Raw genomic sequence first — 21,758 nt, 5'->3', positions numbered from 1 at the left:
ATATAGTAGAAATCTATGCAGTCAATTAACTAAAGGAAATAAAAAATTAGTATATGGTAAGGATAATACATCACTCAGCTGTATACAGCTGTTACATAATCTCAATAATGTACACATATCCTTAGTGTAATCACAGTCAACAATGTAAACATTGAATTGTTATGTTGGGAGGAGAAAAGGGGATAAAAAGGGAATGTGTAATGCTGGGAAGCAGAAGAGGGAAGCTTTATTTTGAGAATCAAAGAAACAATGCCTAAAATTTAAAAATCAAGTAAAAGCAATATAAGCATGTCATTTGGAGACATGGTAATAAATAACAAAAAAAATAACATCTAAAAGAGTTGAAAGGGCTTGCCCTGGAGACAGGAAATGGAAGAAGTCAGAGTAATGGCCTTTTTCCTCAGGAAAAAAATCTTACAGATCTATCCAATTTTTTAAAGCTGTGTACACATGAAACTTTGATTAAAAGTAATAGAAAAACTAAAAACTAAAAAACACAAATCCAACACAGTGTCAGGCTCATAGAAATTCCATAATAAATGTTCATTTTTTTATTATTATAATGACAAGACAAAGTTTTTCATATCACCATTACACTCATGCTAGGGATAACAATACTTCCTCTATTATAAATGCTACTTGACCTTTATTTACTATGCTTGGCATAACTGGGCATGCTTAATAAAATAAAATAAAAAAATTCAAATTTTTTTCTTTTACTAATCAAAGTACCTAATTTTATACAATTTGCACACTTTTAATGTTAGTAACAGAAACAATGAAATTATTTTACTTCTTGATACTTAAGAGTTTAACTCCAAGACATGCACTACAACCACATAATAGATTTTTGTCATCAATATGATGGTCCTGGCATCTTATATATTATGTTCACACTTTAAATTAAGTACTACTTGCTAAAACGAAAACAGGTAAAGACAATGAACAGACGGTTCACGTTAAGAGGAATACGGAAAGCCAATAACAACACTGACATAACAACCTTATTTGTAATGAAAGAAATACAAATTTTAAAAGTGACATACCATTTTTTAATTACATTGGCAAAAATTAAATCAAAAAGAATACCTACAATTGACCAAGGAGGATTCTGGCGGGGGGAGGGAAGTCACATACATATAGTACTAATTAGAGGGGTAAATTGTATAATTAAAGCCCGATGAACCAGTCAAACCAATCATTCCACTTTTAGAAACTTTCTCAAGGACATAATTAAGCATGTAACTCAAAATGTACAAGGACATTCACTCTGCCACTGCTTGTAGTAATAAACTGCAAATAATCAAAATGTCTAACACAGAAAAAAGTGAGTAAATTATGGTAAACCTTTCTTATGGGAAGGCAGTGGGCTTCTAATTCCATTCTTCACACCTAGCTTAGCTTCTTTCTTTTCAACAGAGTCTACTTCTAACAGAGACCAAAAATGTCAGACATTGCCTTTCTCTGTAACCTGATCTAAGTCAATGGAAACTGAGGGGAAATCTTCTGGAGGCTTTTGTTAAAAATCTTCCTCATGGATAAAACAAATGAGAGACGAAATGGCCTTTTCTGCCTTTGAGATACAATTTTACAAAGATGTAAAACTGGAAGTTATAGCAGCAGCTCTTGTGATCGAGAGGTGGAATAGCCTAAGGCAAAACAAACCAACTGAGGTCAAGGCAAAAAAAGTGTGTCTTTAATGACACCCCTGAACCCTGTGTTATGTCAAACAATTTCCTAGGTTACTTAGGCCAATTATATTTGGACACTGTTACCTCTGGCCAAAAGCATCCTAACTTGTATTAGCTATACAACAGAGTACATTAGAACCACAAAAAGTTATGTTACAGAGGTATATTTATGAACAGTAGATGTGCAGTTAAAAAGAATTTGCAAAACAGTACGTTTCCATGTTTTTAAAAAAATCAAATATGTCAATATGGATTCATTTGCCAAGAAAAAGGTCTGAAAAGATACTCAAGGTTTTAAGAGTAGTTATCTTTGAAAGATAGCATTTAAATGTTTCCTTTTGCTTATGTGCATTTTCTATTTTTTTCTACAGTTAGCATGTATCACTTTAAGATTCCGCCATCCTTCCTATCAATTCAATGCAATTTAGGAAAGAAAGAGGTAAACATGTATTCCAGTGAGCTATCTTGAACCAGAAGTCTGCTTTTTTTTTTTAACTGGAAAAGTTTCTGTTCTTTAAAAAAAACTTTCGTGAAATAAAATTTGATACTAAACAAGCATTTATTTTTCAGTGAATACGGAAGATCACAAACAGTTTTCATTTCCCTTTGTTACTCAGGGAATCATCATGACTTTGTACCATTTCGTATTGGAATTTCTTCTGTGAAGCAAAAACAGTCCCAAAATGAAGGATCTTCAGGTGTCATGGGAACAGCAGATGACATTAAATCATTAAAGTTGAGAATAGTAAATTGCCTCTGGGTTGGTTTGGAATCATCCTGAGATGGAACCTAAAAGACAAAAGCAGATTACCTTATTGTTATATTGCATGTTAATCTTATGATCAATTTCATAATCATGAAAATAAGTAAGACCAACTTACATTTCAGTAGTATTAAATGACAACATAGGATTCCTAGAACATTGTTTGTATTTCTTATATTAGTGTTGCCAATACAACAAATAAAAAAAAAAATGAAATAGAAAACCTGATTCCTGAACTTTTTTATATAACAAAAACCTGTGGTATTTAACATGTAGATTTACTGGGCCCCACATCCAAAAAGTGTGATTTACTACATATAAGTTAGAAGGGATATCAAAATCTGTAATTTTAACGAGCAGTCAGGTTATTTTGATAGAGGTGAGTGAGAAAGTGAACTTTTGTGAAATAGTACTCTAAAAGGTGGGTCTGATAAAACTGCCATAACTATACAGAGATGTATACTTCTTTAGGAAATTATTTATTCAATATTAAATTTAAACTGTATCTTACTCTCTGAGATAGAGCCCTTGTTCACAATTGAACCCAGTGCAGACCCTCTTTAATATTCTACACATCTAGTATAAATAGTACTTGGATTTTGTACAGCGCTTTAACAAGTCAAGGTCCAGTACTTATATGACTGGTCTCATAGCTATGTTGTGATACGGTTATCTCAATTTTATGGATGGGGAATCTGAGGCTCAGGAAGAGCAAACAATTCAAACAATTTATCCAAGCTCAAAACATAGGTTAAATGGTAGATGTGGGCCTAGAACCCAATTTTGTGAATTGTACTCTAGTCTTCCCAACATGCCACTGTTGCCTAAACAGGCTCTGTCCAGGGAAATGAAAAGTAAGTACTGAATATGCAAATGTTTCAACAATTATAAAGCTCTATGAAAACAAAAGGTATTTTTGCAGGGAGTGTGAAGCTGAGATTTAAAAACAGAAGGACCAGTAACCTGGGTCAGAACATCTTCAGATAACAGGTGTCAATTTTAACATGCCATCCCTTTTTAAGGAAGATAATCTATGGAGAACTCGTAATCCTTTGATTAATCTATCAAAGGTTTGGTGTGTTGCCTGAGCTACTTTTGTGGAAGTAACGATGCATATATATTGATCATGCTACATTCTTTCATGTTGATTTACTAAAAATAATGGAATGCATGTAGTTTTCATTAAAACATATGTTTTCCTTAAATAAATACTTCTGCAGAATCACAATTATATGAAAACTAAGAGTCTTTGACCCTAAGTTCTTCCCCCGCTTGCTTACCAGGTAATAGGATAAGAAAGTATAAAAACATTGTGGCTGAATAATTGAAACTGATGTTATGCCACAATATGACACAAGGTCTCTTACATGTTTGACACTGTAACTTTGGGAATAATTCAGGATATTACTTTAAAAGGAGGAGTGGATTCAATTTGCAAGGTAATTCCATTACTCATCAACCTTCAACGTGGTACTCTTACATTCAACACAACCCCAATTCACCAAGAAATAAACTACTGTTAAGATGACTAAGATAATCTTGAATGTCTATTGGAAATATGAGTAGTATGATAGTACTACCATATTTTTTTTTGTTGTAATACTTAAGCGTATACGAATGTGAAGAAACGGGTAACATTTCTTTTTTTTGACACGGAGTTTCGCTTGTTTCCCAGGCTGGAGTGCAATGGTGCGATCTTGGTGCACTGCAACCTCCACCTCCCAGGTTCAAGCGATTCTCCTGTCTCAGCCTCCTGAGTAGCTGGGATTACAGGCGCCCGCCACCACACCTGGCTAATCTTGTATTTTTAGTAGAGATGGGGTTTATCCATGTTGGTCAGGCTGGTCTGGAACTCCTGACCTCAGGTGATCCGCCTGCCTCGGCCTCCCAAGGTGCTGGGATTACAGGTGTGAGCCACCATGCCCGGCTGCTTTTTAAAAATGTTTCTACAAAATCCCTAGTGATCTTAATATTTGCTAATAAAGAGTACTACTATATCTATAATCTTAAAAAAATCTCTCTAAACTGATATAAGGCAAATGACTATTTCCATCAATAAAGAGCAAACTTAACATTGATTCATGCTATTTAGAAAAAAGAGAAATCCTAAAATCTTACATCCTGATGTCTAGATCCATCGGGTTTCCTAAGAGCAACTGCAACAAAATGGTGCTCATCTATTTTGCTTTCCTGAAAGATAAAAGGTAAATAAATATAGATTATAAAATATGTAAACCTAGATGTAGCTTTGTTTACATTTTCTAAATCTCATTCTCTCTCTCTCTTTATATATATACATATACGTACACTCACACGCGTGCATATATATATTTCCCCACCTCCGCTAAACCACTTTAGAAGTTACATACGTGCTTGCCCTTTACTCTTAAATACTTCAACATGTATTTCCTAGTAGGCACATTCTCTTATGTAACCACAGCAGTTAATAACATCAGTAAGTTTAACATTGAAACAATACTTTATTAGCTGTATTCCAAATTCTGTGAATTAATCCAGTAACGTCCTTTGTGGCATATCCCTCCTCCAGAACAGGAGCCCAGTAATGGGCAAGTAGGGACAAGTATTGCATTCAGTTGTCATGTCTTGTTAGCCTTTCTTTTGTTTTTTATGACATTAATGTTTTAAAGTACAAATTCCCCCAAATCTGCTTTTTATTAATAAAATATTCCTCATTTGGGGTTTGATATTTCTTAATGAGTGGATTAGGTTATGCATTCTCAACCAGAATACTACACAGGTGATGTGCCCTATCTAGAGGTACTTGACAGCTATCTGTTCTTCACTGGTGATGTTAGTATGTATAATAAAGTACAAGGTTAAAAAAAAAAAAATCAAGTTGCAACATTGTTATGTAAGCATTTAGTTAACTACATACTATCACGTATGAAAAATCATGGTGGAAATTTATAGGTAAAACATAACCAATATGCAATTTTCTATTTTCCTCTACATATGAGACAAAGGGGAAGGGGACTTTAAAATGTAATATATATTGAAGCAGTTACCAGAAAAAATTGTAAACACTTAAAAGCTGAACAAACTTTTCACTGAAAAACCACTTTACTAAAGCATTCTTCCATAAAACGTCAGAAGAAACTACAATTAGAAATAGTACTTAGGGAGCTTTCATTTTTTATCTTCTTCTTCCTATCTTCATACCTTCAGGTACCCAAGTCAGCAAAAAGTGAAATTCAGTAAGGATAAATTTAAGATATGTTTAAAGAGGAAAAATATAAGACTAAGTATCAGAAGATTTACTATGTCAAAGTTATCGCAAAGTAAGTCTGCTATGTAGCCCTGTTCTGTTTTCTCTTTAAACAAACAAGAAAAAAGTAACTGGAATGTACAAATTTAAAAATATCTAAAATATTTTTTCAGAAATTTAGCATATAAGATATAGTTCTTATATGTATTGAATATTTCAATAAATAAGAATCATGCTTAATGTATAATGAGAGGTGTATGTACACTAACAATTGATAGTTGGACACTAAAGAATGTTAACTAATGGATATACTGTTTTGAACCTTTAATTTTTTAAGTTTTTTGTAGAGGCAGTGTCTTGGCCTCCCAAAGTGTTGGGATAACAAGCATGAACCACCACATCTACTCCTTAGCAGTTATTGACCCAGCTCTCTTTTTCAAAATGCTTTCCGTCCTTGGATACCAACACTACTCTCTTACACCATTTTGGTCATTCTTTATCAGTACCCTCCATAAATTCACCTTTGAATATTAGTATAGATGCTCCACGACTCACGATGATGTTATATCCCAATAAACTCACTCTAAGAAAATATGGTTACATGGAAAATGCACTTAATACACCTAACCTACCAAACATCATAGCATAGCACAGCCTACCTTAAATGTGCTCAGAATACTTATATCAGCCTACAGTGGGCGAAATCATCTAACACAAAGCCTCATTTATAATAAAATGCTGAATAGCTCATGTAATTTATTGAATATTGTACTGAAAGTGAAAAAAGGAATGGTTGTGTGGGTTGTGCAAATATGAATTCTACTGAATGCATTATCACTTTCATACTGTCATAAAGTCAAAAAAAGTTGAACCATCATAAACCGGGGACCACATATATTCTCAGGGCTCTATTCTAGGCCTTACTTCTAACTTCTTGTGGTTTCAATTTCCACTTCTCTCTTCATAGATTCAATATATAGCTGTTCCTTAGGTAATCTCACAGTTTCAACTTCAAATCCATGGTTTCAACTACCATTGACATAATGGTTATACTTATAACCATTATGATTATAATTTTTTTCCTCTAGCCCAGCCCTCCATTCCATTCACCTATCTGACATCTTCACTTAGATGTTTGGTATCTCAAACTTAACATCTCATTTATTTTCTAGTATTCAGTATCTCAACAGATGATCTTGTAAGTCAGAGAACTGCTCTACAGCCCGTTTGTTGGACACAAGCAGGACCAATCACAGTATAATGACTGGTCTGGAGATAAACAACTAGCCCAAGCTAGGCCAGGGCATCCCTTCTCTAGGATTTTTGGGCTTGGAACAGAAAGTGAGTTTACCAGTTTGTTTAGGTTTTTAAACTGTAAATTGTTTATAAACTGTTACATGCAACAGTATGTTACATGCAAGAGCCATGTTTTCTGTCACGCAGACCAGAGAGGCTGAGAAAGCTGGTGTACAGAATGAGAAACATGGGTGGGAGGAAACTGAAGCCAAAATGTAGAGAAAGGCAAAACTAGGAGACAAAAAGAGCTCTAAATATTTCATCCCCTAATTCTAGCTAATACTGGGGACAGTTACTGAATCACTCTAGTAACCTGTTTTGGGGGGTTTTTTGGCTTAGTGTGTGTTGGCTTCTCTCACTAGCAACCAGGAACTGCCAGTGACAGAAACAAAATACAGTAAGAAACCAAAATATTTAACTTGATCAATACCTTGCTGGATCTACCAGCCTGATCTGGAATCTCTCTTAAATACCCTCATTATGGCCCAGCCAAAGTGGCTGCGTTTGGCTGTTCATACATGCAAAGCTCCTTGTCAGAGCCTCTTTTCCTTTCCCATTCTGAACTTACAATGACTCATCTTTCAACTTCTTTCAAGTATTAGTATAAATGTTACATGCTCTCATAGTAGCCCTGATTTCACTTTCAGAGCAGCAGGACTGGATTCAGTTGCGTCCAAATTCAGTGACTAGCCTACCCAAATTAATCACATATACATGCATAAAAAATAGAAATTCTTAGTTTTAACAATTCTAACAAATTTCTTACCTCAAATGCCCATTCTTTTTCTTCCTCTCCATCCAGGAATAAACGTGTTTCTTTATAAACTTGGCCTATATCCAAGTTTAATGGAGATAGATCAAATTCAAGCCGCTGCAATTCAAATCCTAGTCCAACACCAATGGCTTTTATGAAGCTTTCCTTAAGTGCCTAAGATACAGAAAGACATTTTCTCTTAGAATTTGGTGGACAAAAATTTTTCATAGAATCTACAGGTCCAAAAGGTAGGGAGTTTCAACGCTATACTACATTATGGCTATATAGCTATAACCTTTTTAAAAAAAAAACCCTTACAGCATGAAAACAAACCATCCATTAGGGCAAATCATTTAAGCTCTCCGTGCCTGTATCCCCTCGTATGTAACCTGCGATGATGATAACAATACCTTCCTCATAGGGATGTTATGTACATTAAATTAACTAACTTAGAGCTTGAAGTAATGTCTTCTGGCATGTAGTATATATTATCAGTGTTTGTTATATAGGACCTCATGTGTATTAGTTCCTTTATGACAGAAAATATTATTTATCAATGGTAATGTTTTGTTTTAGCTTTAAGTACTTTCTAACTGAGCATTACATATAGGTTAAATTTTCTTAAAATGAAATGTCATTATAATGTAATACCGTATGCATAAAAACCATAAAATTCTCAAGCAATCACCCATTTACTTCAAGCACTGTTTGGACACTACTGGGTAACCAAAGACCCTGATTTTAAGTGAAGATAATGGAATCATTATAGATTTTTGCTTTCAAAATTAGAAAGAATTATACCCAATTCCTATAAAACATATCCAGCTGAGTCCATTCATCCTTAAAGCTTCTGATTGTTTCCCATTCTTTGTTGGTAAACTTTCTTTTCATAATATGAAAGAATTCTGGAATTGAACCACGACCTGCCAATTAAGAAATAAAAAATTAAATAGCAGTTCTATTAAAAAATAAAAAGTTGCTCTATTACTAAAACTGTTCAAGACAGCACCCCCCAAAGATCTAAAGGGCAACCATACTTTTGAATACATTTAAAATAATCCTAAACAAAATCTCGGCCAGTCAAAGCAAGTTGAAAATTAAAAGAGTAAACACACTATGACAAGCAGTGGTTAGCCCAGAAACATAAGAGTAGTTTAACAGGAATTGGTGATATTCTGTAAATTATTAATTAAGCAGGAAAATCATATGGTTGTATCAATATATGTCCCAAAAAGTTTTGATAAAATTTAGCAGCCAAAGCTGTTATAAATTTTAAATAACAGGAAATTTCTTATATAAAACGATACTTACCAGAAGCCCAATTAAAATACTCCTAAAGTAGAGCCATATTATTCTAAAGTTTTATTTTGTTATGTAACAGAGAAAAAAGGGAATAATTCTTTTATTACAATTTTTGGAAAATTAGCAGAAAGCTGAAAACTGTTCTTTTATTCTACATTATTGCCACGGCTAAAAAATTAATACTTACCTTCTTCAAAATGTTTTCCAACTTGTTTTCTAATATGACTTCTTCAAATAAAAAGATTTTCATTACTCTTTCGTGGTTGCAGTTGCAAAATAAGCTCATTTTTAAAAACTTGAAATATATCTTTAGTGCCACTATTTCATAGATAACAAAATATTACATAGCATTCTAAAAATAAATGACAAAAGATACAACTCAAAGGATCTGATTCCCAGAACCAAGGGGTAAGATACATGTTAAAATTCATGGTAGGCCTCTGGTACTGAATTTTCCAAAACATTAAAATTATGTGTTTGTGTGTCTTTACCACCAAGCACAAACTTTCTACCATCATTCATTTTATATAAATATGCATAATATGTATAAATATTTACACAAATATGTATTCAACTAATATTAAAAATAAATTGATCACTGTTCTTGCCTTTTATACTTACAGCCTAATGGGCCTATCAGAGAGCCTGTTCCAAGGTAGGTGAACCACAAACATTTACTAAGTGTATACATGAATGTTAACTATTATATGGTAAATTATTTCCTAAATATTCTTCTGCCCTGTATCCTTAGTTCATTATTACATTATTTTCCAGAAAACCTTTTGAAGGTAATCCCTTTGTGGATTCTGTTAATATGGGCTTACTCCAATTCCCACTTCTAAAATAACCAACTCCAAAATTTGACATTCTCAAATGATTAACACAATTGTTATGATAGCTGATACCACACACTCTATAGGCATTTCTTATGTAAATAAATATGTGGAGAAAAAAGATGTTGAAGATGTTGAACGTCCCCTTCTTAATATTTCACTGGCATTTAATCACTAATTCTCTCTATGAGAATTCAACAATTAGAATTCCATTATGATCACTCACTAAAAGCATACAAGTGCTAGGTACCACGAACCGCATGATGAGCAAAACAGACATGGTCCTTATCTTCACCGAGAGTTTACAGTTTCTCCTGCAGTAACCAAATACCTTTCCCACAGTCATCTCAAGGGTAGAGTATATTAAAAATCGGTTCTGTCATGAAATAGTTATGATTCTCCCAGTACTCCCGCTTCAAGAGTCAAAATAGTCTCCTCTTAGTTCATCAGGAAGTATTTCTGCCGATCCTGTTGCTGATACGTGGTACTATGGATCAAAATAAGAATCCTCATTCATTTTTAGGCACTGAAATATTAAATTGTGATCTTAAGAGTTCAATGGCAAGAAATTCTTACCCCTTTTGGGGCCATGGATCCCTTTGTTGTCTGGTGTTTACTCCTCAACACCTTCCTGAGACTAACATTAATAGAAGCCCCTCAATAAAAACTGTTTTGTTCAATGCATCAATAGTACATACTGGCTTGATAAGTAACATCTTAAAGAATACTTTAAAGAAAGTAAACACAGAAAGCTTCTGAAGTAACGAAAGTAAATCTGGAAATTTTAAACATTGGGAACACTATATCTACAAAAATCATAAACTGTTTCTTGTTGAATGGATTTTGGCACAAACAGCATATGTAACAATAATGGGAGGAATAAACTATCTTTGGTTTGGAAGCCTGCATTATATATTTTGAGTGAAACTGTAGTTTTAACAGATTAATGTCCAAAAAATCTGCATTTAAAAAGATACGCATTTTGTCACCTATAGTGTCATTCTGCTTGCTGCTTTCTTCAAATTTTATTTTTATAACCTCCAAGAAGCCTTCTGATTTTTAACTAAATAAGATGGGGCAATCAAGGAAAAAAATTTAAATAAGCATGCTATTAAAAAACTGATTAACATAAAAGGCAATCAATCTGGCACAATCACTAGAAAGCAATCACATAACTCATTATGTACAGCCAAAAAATATCCGATACGAGTGCATTTTCATATACTTTAGAGCATCTTATTTAGTCCACAAAATAAAAAATTTGACAGCAATAGGAAAAGGTGATTTCGTAAATATTCGGCCAAAGCACAGCAGCGCCACACTGTGGCATTATGGTGGATATACAGTGGGCAAATATTCTGTTAAGTATTAAATGCAGTTTACCTAGGAAACTGGAATAAAGAAAAATCAGTAGGAAGAACAGTGAATTTGTCCCTTAAACTATTTGAAGACAGCACAATTACTGCACATATGTTGGCAAGTTCTAATAATACCATTACATACACAGAGAATCATCAGTCAAATTCAGAAAAACCGGATCTTCCATCTTATAGCTTGATCATTAGGGAGAGCAGTGTTAGATATTGTATTCTGCAATGATTAACTAATCAAGACTACACAGCAACTAATGTTTTATTTTAAACACAGTAGTAACATACAACAAAATCATTTAGATCCAATGCCTTGAGCAACTATTTCAGGCCTACGGAAAAAAATCCAGAACCTCAGGGCCTACGACATTAATCCTTCTCCAAACCAAGGTCACCAATATGTATACACAAATATATACATATAACTACCTCAGCCTTTAGGAAAATGGGCTGGTCATTTTTGAGGGAAGTGGAAGGGAGTTAAGCAATGCCCATCTACGTGCTTGCTTCAGAGTACCAAAATTTAGCCTTAGATAATAAATCATATTAGAAATTGTAATAGTTTCACTAAGTACTGAACTGTATATAAGAGAATTATATATAATTTTGCTTCTATGAGAAGTGACAGTCTTCTAAGATATGAGTTAGTATGTACACCGTAATGCTTATCAGCTCATTTGTCCAGGAACTTATCCAGACACAAACCTAGAATAACACAAAAATATCTGAGCTGCCAATATAGGTTTCACAAACTACATGCACAAAGCCTCTTGCATGTTACTATCAAAGGATGTATTTAAGCCCTCAATTTGTGGAGTACAGCAGAAAAAGCACTAGATTGAAATAACGTCAACCTAGGTTTGAAACTCACCATTTAGGCAGTCCTAAACTTCAGTTGCTCTTACATTGTTTACCAACACATACAGGTATTAACATACAGAGGCAAGAAACAGGCTGATAGAGCTAGAACTACTGGGCTGCGAATGTTATCCTTTCAGGAAGAACTCCAGAGAATGAAGAAGAGGACCAAGAGGACAGAGCATGAAGCCTTTTATTTTCAGGCTTTGAAACCTAATGAATTTACTCTGCTGGGTTTGGAACATGTTTGAGAACCATGACCCCTTTTTACTTCAAACTTCTTTTTGGAACGGGAATGTCTATCCTATGCCTCTCCTACCATTGAATTTTAGAAGACTTGTTTTCTGCTTTCACCAAGTCCACAGATGAGAGGAATTTTGCCCCAAGAAGGATCATACTCCAGTTTCACACATAGCTGATTTAGATGATTGAGATGAGATCTGCCACTTTTTGGGTTGATGATATTAACACTTACATGAGATTTAGAGTTAATGCTGGAATGGGCTGAGAATTGCTAATGCTGGGATGGGGTGAATTTACTTTGTATGTTAGATGGATATAAATTTTGCAGGGGGCCAGAGAATGGACTCTACTGGGTTGAAGGGTGTCTCCTGAAATTCATGTCCACCCAGAACCTTAGAATGTGACCTTATTTGGAAATAGAGTCTTTATAGATGTAATCAAGTTAAGATCAGGTCATACCTAATTAAAGTGAGCCCTGAATCCAATGCCTGGTTTCCTTACAAGGAGAGACAGACACACAGAGAGGAGACAGAAAAGGTCATTTGAAGGTGAAGGCAAAAATTGGAGTGATGCAACTGCAAGCCAAGCACTGCTAGGAATGAGCAGAAACTAGGAAGAAGCAAGGAAGGATTCTTTCTTAGAACCTTCAGAGAGACCATGGCCCTGCTGACACCTTAACTTCCAGCCTTCCAGAACTTACAGAAGAGCTTTCGGTCACTTTAAGACACCATGTTTGAGGTACTTTGTTAAGCAGCCTGAAGAAACTAATATACACATGGATACAATTTAAATTATACATAAGCACACACATTCGTGTACCCTTCGGAGCTTTAATTTTATGTCCCTGCAGTCAAATGTTCAAATGCTGGTCCATCACTTCTTAGCTAGAGATTGAGGATCCCTAATCTGAAAACCTGAAATCCAAAATGCTATAAAACTCAAAGCTTTTTGAGCATCAAAATTATACTCAAAGGAAAAACTCAGTGGAGCACTGTGGATTTCCCACTAGGGATACTCAACCTGTGGGTTATTTATTTAACATTTACTTAACATCTCTATGGCTGTTTCTCAAACTGTAAAACTGGGACAAAGAATTGGGCAGATTAAGAATAAACATGTAAAATGCCTGGAACTATCAAGTACTTAATAAATATTAGCTCTGAGGTTGTTGTCAAAGTCATGGTTAAATGTGTATCTTCTTTTGTCAACTGTTTTTATAAAGTCCTTCCTATATTCATCAAGTAAGGCTTAAGTGGTTTTCCCATCGATATTTAGAGGGGCATTTCATATCTTAACAACATTAACCTTTGTCTGTCAAATTTGCCACCAATATATTCTCTGGTTTGTGAAAGATGATTTAATATGAAATCATATCTGTTGACTTAGTGGTTTATTATTTTAAGCTTCAAAAGCCATCTTTCAGAAGTTTGCTCAAATATACAATTACATTGTGTTCTAGTAAGTGTTAATAAAACTGGCCAGGCGCAGTGGCTCACACCTGTAATCCCAGCACTTTGGGAGGCCGAGGCGGGTAGATCACGAGGTCAGGAGATCAAGACCACCCTGGCTAACACAGTGAAACCCCATCTCTACTAAAAATACAAAAAATTAGCCGGGCGTCGTGGCAGGTGCCTGTAGTCCCAGCTACTCTGGAGGCTGAGGCAGGAGAATGGCGTGAACCCAGGAGGCGGAGCTTGCAGTAAGCCAAGATCACGCCACTGCACTCCAGCCTGGGCAACAGAGCAAGACTGTCTCAAAAAAAACCAAACAAACCAAAAGTGTTAATAAAACTTTAATTTTGTTATAGTGTGAGGCAATGACTTTCTGATAATATCACTCATAAAAAATGGTAAATGGGCTACAATTTTTCTTTTTGTTAGTTCTGTAAATTACATCCAATACAGAATTTCCCAAACATTAATATGTCTAACAATCAGCTGGGAATATTGTTTAAATATGGAAACCTGGCCAGGTGTGATGGCTCACGCCTGTAATCCCAGCACTTTGGGAGGCCAAGGCGGGCAGCTCGCCTGAGGTCAGGAGTTCGAGACCAGCCTGGCCAACGCGGTGAAACTCCGTCTCTACTAAAAATACCAGGTGGCGGGTGCCTGGAATCCCAGCTACACTGGAGGCTGAGGCAAAAGAATTGCTTGAACCCAGGAGGCAGAGCTTGCAGTGAGCCAAGCACCACTGTACTCCAGCCTGGGCAACAGAGCCAGACTCTGTCTCAAAAAAAAAAAAAAGATTCTGCTATATATATTTTTCTATGATGTGATATTGGCCAGGCACAGTGGCTCACACCTCACGCCTGTAATCCTAGCACTTGGGAGGCTGAGGCAGGCAGATCACTTGAGCCCAGGAGTTCAAGACTAGCCTAGGCAACATGGAGAAACCCTGTCTCTATTATAATATTAAATATATATATATTCTAAGTCCCTTCAGGTTCATATAGACCTAACTAATTCTTTTATTACAGCTAATAATTATCTGTAGAATGCATCCACCATTAATTTATTTAACCAATTTCTATTAGCAGCATTCAGGTTTTGTTGTTATTCATAAATATTTTGGATACAGTACTATAAACAAGATCGCTAAATCAAAGACTATGTGTATTTTCAATTTTAACATTATTTTCCAAAAAGCCTGTAGCAATTTCTAGTGTTTCCATCTATATGATTGTTCTTTTCCGACATTTTCACAAGCTCTAAGTGTTTTTTTTCCAATTTTCTGCAAATCTGATGGGCACCTCACTGTTACTTTAATTTGCATTACTCTAATCATTAAGGTAATAGCTTACTGACTGCTTGAATTTGTTCTTCTGTAACGTGCCTAATTAATATTTTCTAATCACTTCATAGAAGCTCTTTATATATTATGGATATTGACACCTTACCAAATTTGTTATAAGAATTTTCCTTATTCTATTATTTATCTTTTGTATTTGGTTATATTTTTGGAATATAATTTTTTTAAATTTAAATATCCATTCTTTCTTTGATAAATTCTGAACTTTGTCTCGTTTGAAAAGAATTCATAAAAAGATTTACTGCAACTCGACATCATAGTCAACTATATTTTGTCCTAAAATTTTAAATTTTTTTACTTTTAAATTTCTAATTCCTCCAAATTGGTGTATATAGTATGTGTTACATCCACATGACTAACCAATTCTACCAGCACCATTTAATAAATAATCTTTTATCCACTGAATTGAAATATGTATATATCCTGGGCTCTAAGATTAACTCTTCCAGTTGTCTATTCTTTCGCTAGTACCATACTCTTTTTAGTTTACAATGCCTAACACAAGTTTTTGAAACTGGTAAGGCAAGACCCTTACTATATTTTTCATATTCCTAGTCATTAGTTCTTCCATAACAACTTTAAATGTATGTAACCCAGTTTCACAGAATTTTTCATATTTTGGCATCTGCAAATTCTTTTAATAGGAATCAATAAAATCTCATACTGAGAGGCCATATACTGTAGAGAGCAGTGGTTAAATATATGAAGTTTTACTTTTTAGCTAAGTCAACTTGGACAAATGTCTTAACCTTTTATATAAAATAACAGTAGTACTTACGCACTAGTCTTACGAAGATGAAATAATACCTATTAGGCATCTAATATAGTGTCACACACTTGTAGGAATTGCTCAATAAATACTAGTTACACAATCAAATCCTACTGACAAAGGAAAAAGACCGACCTGTAACTGGGAAGGAGGAAAACTCCTTGAGGGTGGAGACTTGGTTTTCCAGTAAGGAATTCAGAGTACAAAGTGATGTGTGACTTTCTAAAACTACTTACAGGTTTTAAATCCCAAGTGCATTTAAAAAAAAAAAAAATCCAGCAAAGTTTATTTTAAAAATGTAAAGACGAACATGTAAAACCATAGGGGGAAAATTCTGGTCCTTTCCCAAATTTCAATCATAATTTTTATGTATTTTGTCTATTTTATTTTGCCTTACTTTGTAAATATGGTCACAAAACTAAACAATTCAAAAGTTACCCTTTATGCTTATCACTTCAAACACTTTTAATGGTAGAAAAAATTAGAAAACAAAGGGAAAACCAACCAAAATTTTCTAAACGAGGGTAATAAATTAAGATGAAGACTAGGAAAACACCATTCTTCCTAAGAGTAAGAATGTACTGTCCTGGCATATGGTAGGCTATATACTAGGTATGTTCTCTCCTGCGCGCCCACAGCAACAGTTGGGAGAACAGGTAGAGGGAGGGAAATGAGCTGCACTCAGTAGAAATGGTTAATGCACCATGAAAGAAAAAGACTCTCTGAGTTCCTAGTGGATTCTTACCTATAGAACAAGATAGAGTAATGGAACTGACTCTTTCAATGCACTAATGATAACCCCCAAAAGCCAACTCTGTCTTTAGAGTTGGCAATCTAGTAACGATGCCTAGTACAAAACACAGTACTTTCCTTGCTGCTATCCTAAGTTTTGTCTAGCATCATTTAGCAAGACTCTTAGGAAAAATCCCTTGCTCAATCTCTTCACTTACTACAATAAGTAGAGCAATTCAAAGAATCTCCAATGAAGCAAATCAGTGTCTACTTCCCATCTTCATTAAGAAATCATGCTGTGTCCATTGATGCTTCAGGAATCAGTAGCATGGTAACAACACTAGTGACAATTGGAAAATCTCTCTTCCTTTCTGTGTTACTGGACATAGCAACAGCTTTTTCACAACAAAATAAAGAAAAGGAAAAGGCCTAGACATTGTGATTAGTCAAGTAAGATCAACTAAAAAAAACTGGTGGGGGGAGGTCTAATAACACAATTAACAGGAAAACTAAATCTTAAATTTTTGCTCAATTGTCTTTCCATCATTTTTTTTTCTTTTTATTATTATTATTATTATACTTTAAGTTCTAGGGTACATGGGCACAATGTGCAGGTTAGTTACATATGTATACATGTGCCATGCTGGTGTGCTGCACCCATTAACTCGTCATTTAGCATTAGGTATATCTCCTAATGCTATCCCTCCCCCCTTCCCCCACCCACAACAGTCCCCAGAGTGTGATGTTCCCCTTCCTGTGTCCATGTGTTCTCATTGTTCAATTCCCATCTATGAGTGAGAACACCATCATTTATTAAAAGCTTCAGTTATTAATTACTTGTTTATCTAGCATTGACCATAGCCAACACTGCCCATCAAGTTAACTGGTAACAAAATCTGTTTCTCAGAAGTATCATTTCCAAGCAGATACCAACCCACTGGGCCAATTATTACCAGGTAGTTGTGCTGACTGCATTCTAAAAAACAATGGCCTTTCCATTTCTGATTTTAGAAAAAGTTCCTGTAATGACAGCAGAAAGCTACAAGAATATATGGGCTAATTCCCATGCTAAGAATCCTCTATAGCAGCAATTTTTTTAGAGTAAGCCACCTATGTCCCTGTTGAATACCAGATCCTTTCCCAAGAAAAATGCACATGTGCATATCATACAAAATGTAGCATACAATTTCAGGAGGTAAACAAAATTCCTTGAACCTTATCCAGGGAATCAGATCAACAATCTGTTATAAGGTTTCCAAAATCACTAGTAGGGCCTTGTTCTGAACAAACCTGAGAATAGAGTTGTACTGGAAAGGTTTATTAGCAGGTAAGAGAAAGAGTAGCTAGTAGGAAAATGCAAGGTAAGGACAATAAAAGCAAAAGGGAGAAGAGATTCACAACCACACTGAAGCCTATACTCTAACAGCACAGTGTTTATTCATTCATTTGACAAATATTTTACTATTACATGCTAGGCAAGGTACTAAGAGATGTGATAGTGATCAAACTCTGATGTAGCTAACATGGTTCTTGCTCTCACACAGCTTTTAAATATCAGGAAAAGATAATCATCCTGATGAATAATCAACTGAGATACATTACTGGAATAAGGAAAATATATTTTATGAGAGCCTACAACAAAAGAACGTAGCTTAGATTGAAGGCTCACAAAGCTTCCCTAAAGTAAGGTTAAGGTGAAATCTAACAAGTAAATAGGAGTTCTCTATGCAGAAATGGGAGTGAGAGATAAAATTAATACAAGCCTTACAGACTGAGAGAGCCACATATTCAAACCACATATGGTGCAGGCAGTATGGAGATCAGACAGTTTTACTATGAAATTAGGAAGATGTGGGTTCTTTTATTAATAGCTTTCTTCTCAGCCTGTTACTTATCTTCCGTAAAAATAGCAGTATATGCATCATAGGGTAGTTGAGAGAATTAAATCACAGAATATGTCTAAAGCACTATGTAAAATGCCATGACACATGGTTAAGTGTTCATTAAATGTTAGTGATGATGACAAATATACAGCAGTTAAGAGAACCTGTATTTAGTATGTATTAAATTGCCTGGGTACATTCAACTTCACCACAAATGTTAGTGGTCCTTAAAGCCACCACTAACAAATTTCTAAGGCAATATATAAGCAACTTAAATATTTTAATAATGCTTGCTCCTCATTTTTACTTACATAAATGGGCTAAAAAGAGCTGTATTTAGATACAGAACAAAGAGTCGCCCGTTGGTATCCACTGGGGACTGGTTCCAGAACCCTCCTCAGATACCAAAATCTGCGCATGCGGCCCTATGGAACCTGCATATATGAAGTCAGCCCTCCATATCCTCAGGTTTCATATCCTGCAAATACTGAATCTTGATACACGTTTGATTGTGGATGCAGAATCTATGGGGACAGAGGGCCAACTACTGAAAAAAATTCACATGAGTAGACCCATGTAGTTCAAACTTGTGTTGTTCATGTGTCAACTGTATATGTTATCTCTACATAAGGACTACAATGTACTTTACTATTCAGATTCTTTTTTTAAAAACAATTAACTGAAAAATTGTGGTTAATGTTTAAGTGAAATAAATTGAAGTATAATTCAAAAAAAATTTCACTTAATATTTCACTTTACCTCTAGGCAAAGTTATGGATCCCCAGTAACGGATAATCTATTATTTATGTGTAAGTCTGTAAATATTCATGGAAATATACCCTTTTCAGATTTATGCTCTCCATTACCTTTGCGTACTAAGCACATTTTCCCTAAACTGAAATATCTCTAATACATCTCCTGGCCTGAGATTACTCAATAGCAATAGAACTGAGGCATCGAGACACTTAACTGCCATACTAGAAAAATGCAACGTTACCTGGAAAACTAGTCTTCATTATATCAATTCCAACTTGCAGCTCAGGTTCAGCAGCAAGCACTGCATAGTCTCCTTGATGAGAGATGTTAAAGTTGAAATTCGGGTAAGGATTCGATGAGTCCTTTGCAAGAACTGGTTTTCCTTTTGCAGTTCTTTGCAAACGAATATGATTCCAAGGGATATTCAATTTCTCTGCAACTAATTTCCTTATCATCAGACGACCAGCCTGTTAAGTACATAAAACATTTGGTATGTACTGATGTCTACCAAAGATACAAGCACACTGTGTGCAATAGTACTTTTTTTTGGTTTCTAAAATTTTCATTTTTAAAACTTTTCAAAATACTTAAGTATTAAACACACGTTAATTAAGACTTAAGCAATGCTTAAGTAGATAAAAAGTTAAAGCCCGCCTTAGCAATTCCCTCTCCTTTGCTAGTGACCAAAGTTAACAGCTGGCATCCTGTCAGTCTTTTCTGTATTTAAATATATGTGCATTTACATGTTTTTGCTAACTCTACATATAAACACAAACATGAGATTATACTTATGCAGTATTCTACCACATATAAGCTTTAAATTTATAAGTATTGGGAAGTATTTTATGTCTGTACACACACGTCTGGTCCATGCAGTTTTAACTGTAGCATATTTCATAATATTATTTCCCCTTTATTGGACATTTTAGGCTGGCTCTAGACTTGCTGTCAAAAACAACTCTGCAGTGAGCAACCCTACTGTACCTACATCTGTGCATATGTATTTCTAGATCCCATATATTGATCACCCAGCTTCAACAATTAGCAAGGCATGACCTATCTTGTTCTGCTCTCTCCCACCTCCAATTATTATTTTTAAAATAATTACTAAAAACACACACACACAAAAACAAGAATATAAGATGACAAAGTATATATTTTTTAAAATATCTTTCAGGTTTTTTTCTTCTTCAATTCTAACACTGACTTTTAAAAACTGCAGGCTTTTAAATGTAGCTTATTTTACAATTCCTTACAAATGATAAGTAAGTGTAAAAAATTTTCACCAATGTGCCTTAAAAATTACCAACTAGTCTACATTTCAAACAGAAAGTGTTTCAATATGGGACATTTTTAAGAAAGGACTGTCTTTTAAATGATGGTAATTCACGGTTGTTTCAAATTGCACCATATTGTACAGATTACTTGTTTTGAAATCCAGTTTTCCATTTGTTGCTTCAAAATACATAGCTAAAATAAATAAATCTACGTAAAATACCGTTTCCCATGGCATCTAGTGAGGAAGGTATCCTCTCTGGCTTCAATTTCATTGGCTTCAATCCCGGTGAGCGCAGGGCTACAAACTAAATCATACTGTCAATAATTTCTAGGGCCTACCACGTGCAGGGAGTCCTTGGAGAATGATGGGATATTTAACAGGCAGAATAAGCATGGGCTATGAACCCACGCAAACAAAAAAAATAACATTTAAAGATAAAGACATAAAAACATTCATTACAGAAAAACCCAATTTTGTCGGCCTTCCCTACACTTACTTCATGGTTTAGGAGGGTCTCCATTTGAAATAACAAGGGGAAAGAGATAATGTTTACAGCCATCGCGGCCTCCAAGGCGGTTACAAAGGCCGTGGAAACCAGGCCGTGCGTCGCCCGCAACTCCGCAGCGCCGGCTGCTGTCGCCCGGGCCGGCCACAGGCTCCACAGCGAGAGGGTCGCCGCCAGCGCGGGAGTGTCGGGTCTCCACAGCCCGGCCCGCCTCCCCCAAGATCTGCTTCCTAGGCTCTAAATACAAAAAAAGACCTGTAGTACCATGGCTGCCTTAGCGTCCCGGGCAAAGACGAACTGGCCAATGCGCTCCTTCTCCTCGGGCTGAATCGATCGCACTGCCAGCAGCCATTCGGCTCGGCTCGGCAGCCAAGTGCCGCAGGAAAAGGCCCAGCGCACGCCCTCCATGGATGGCACCAAGCAGAACCGTTTGGCAGGGAAAACCATACACTGAAATCGGACCTCGCCGCTATCTCGGGCCTGATGGCGCGGACGCAAACGTGGCCCCACCCCCTTCTTCCCGGCGTCCGTGCGCAGGGGACGGGACGTCGCTACGCAGACTGGCCCACCGACAGCCCTGCCAGCCCGCCCCCAACTCAGCCACCTCCTCTCGGAGAAAGCAGCTGGGGGCGGAGACGGAGATCAGCCCTGCGCTTTGCGGCATTGTATGACGTCAAGTAGGCGAGGCTT

General features: G+C 35.7%; 1 protein-coding gene across 3 annotated transcripts; it reads right to left on the bottom strand.

Moving 5' to 3' along the window:
* Positions 1-524: 524 nt before the first annotated feature.
* On the bottom strand, positions 525-21,751 carry AASDHPPT (aminoadipate-semialdehyde dehydrogenase-phosphopantetheinyl transferase). Of its 3 annotated transcripts, none has more exons than XM_508734.8 (6): positions 21,333-21,751; positions 19,526-19,751; positions 8,532-8,653; positions 7,743-7,904; positions 4,573-4,644; positions 525-2,480 (listed from the first exon to the last, which is right to left on the bottom strand). In XM_508734.8, the coding sequence occupies exons 1-6, from the start codon at positions 21,513-21,515 to the stop codon at positions 2,316-2,318; spliced, it is 930 nt and encodes a 309-aa protein (XP_508734.3). In that variant the 5' UTR covers positions 21,516-21,751; the 3' UTR covers positions 525-2,315. The 3 variants fall into 3 exon arrangements, with proteins under 3 accessions (XP_508734.3, XP_009422375.1, XP_054518631.1); XM_009424100.5 differs by having other exon boundaries at positions 20,783-21,601; XM_054662656.2 differs by having other exon boundaries at positions 21,060-21,589.
* Positions 21,752-21,758: the final 7 nt, after the last annotated feature.

Source organism: Pan troglodytes, chromosome 9, assembly GCF_028858775.2.
Source record: "Pan troglodytes isolate AG18354 chromosome 9, NHGRI_mPanTro3-v2.0_pri, whole genome shotgun sequence".
Lineage (NCBI taxonomy): Eukaryota > Metazoa > Chordata > Mammalia > Primates > Hominidae > Pan > Pan troglodytes.
Note: the sequence above shows the minus strand (reverse complement) of the source record. Positions and strands in the feature narration are given on the sequence as shown.

Coding starts and splice junctions, on each gene's coding strand:
- AASDHPPT (XM_508734.8), bottom strand. CDS start 21,515: ATGGTTTTCCCTGCCAAACGGTTCTGCTTGGTGCCATCCATGGAGGGC. Junction 8,654..19,525: donor AATGAAGACTAGTTTTCCAG/GTAACGTTGCAT, acceptor CTTAATTGGCAG/GTCGTGGTTCAATTCCAGAA. Junction 7,905..8,531: donor ATATGTTTTATAGGAATTGG/GTATAATTCTTT, acceptor TCTGTATCTTAG/GCACTTAAGGAAAGCTTCAT.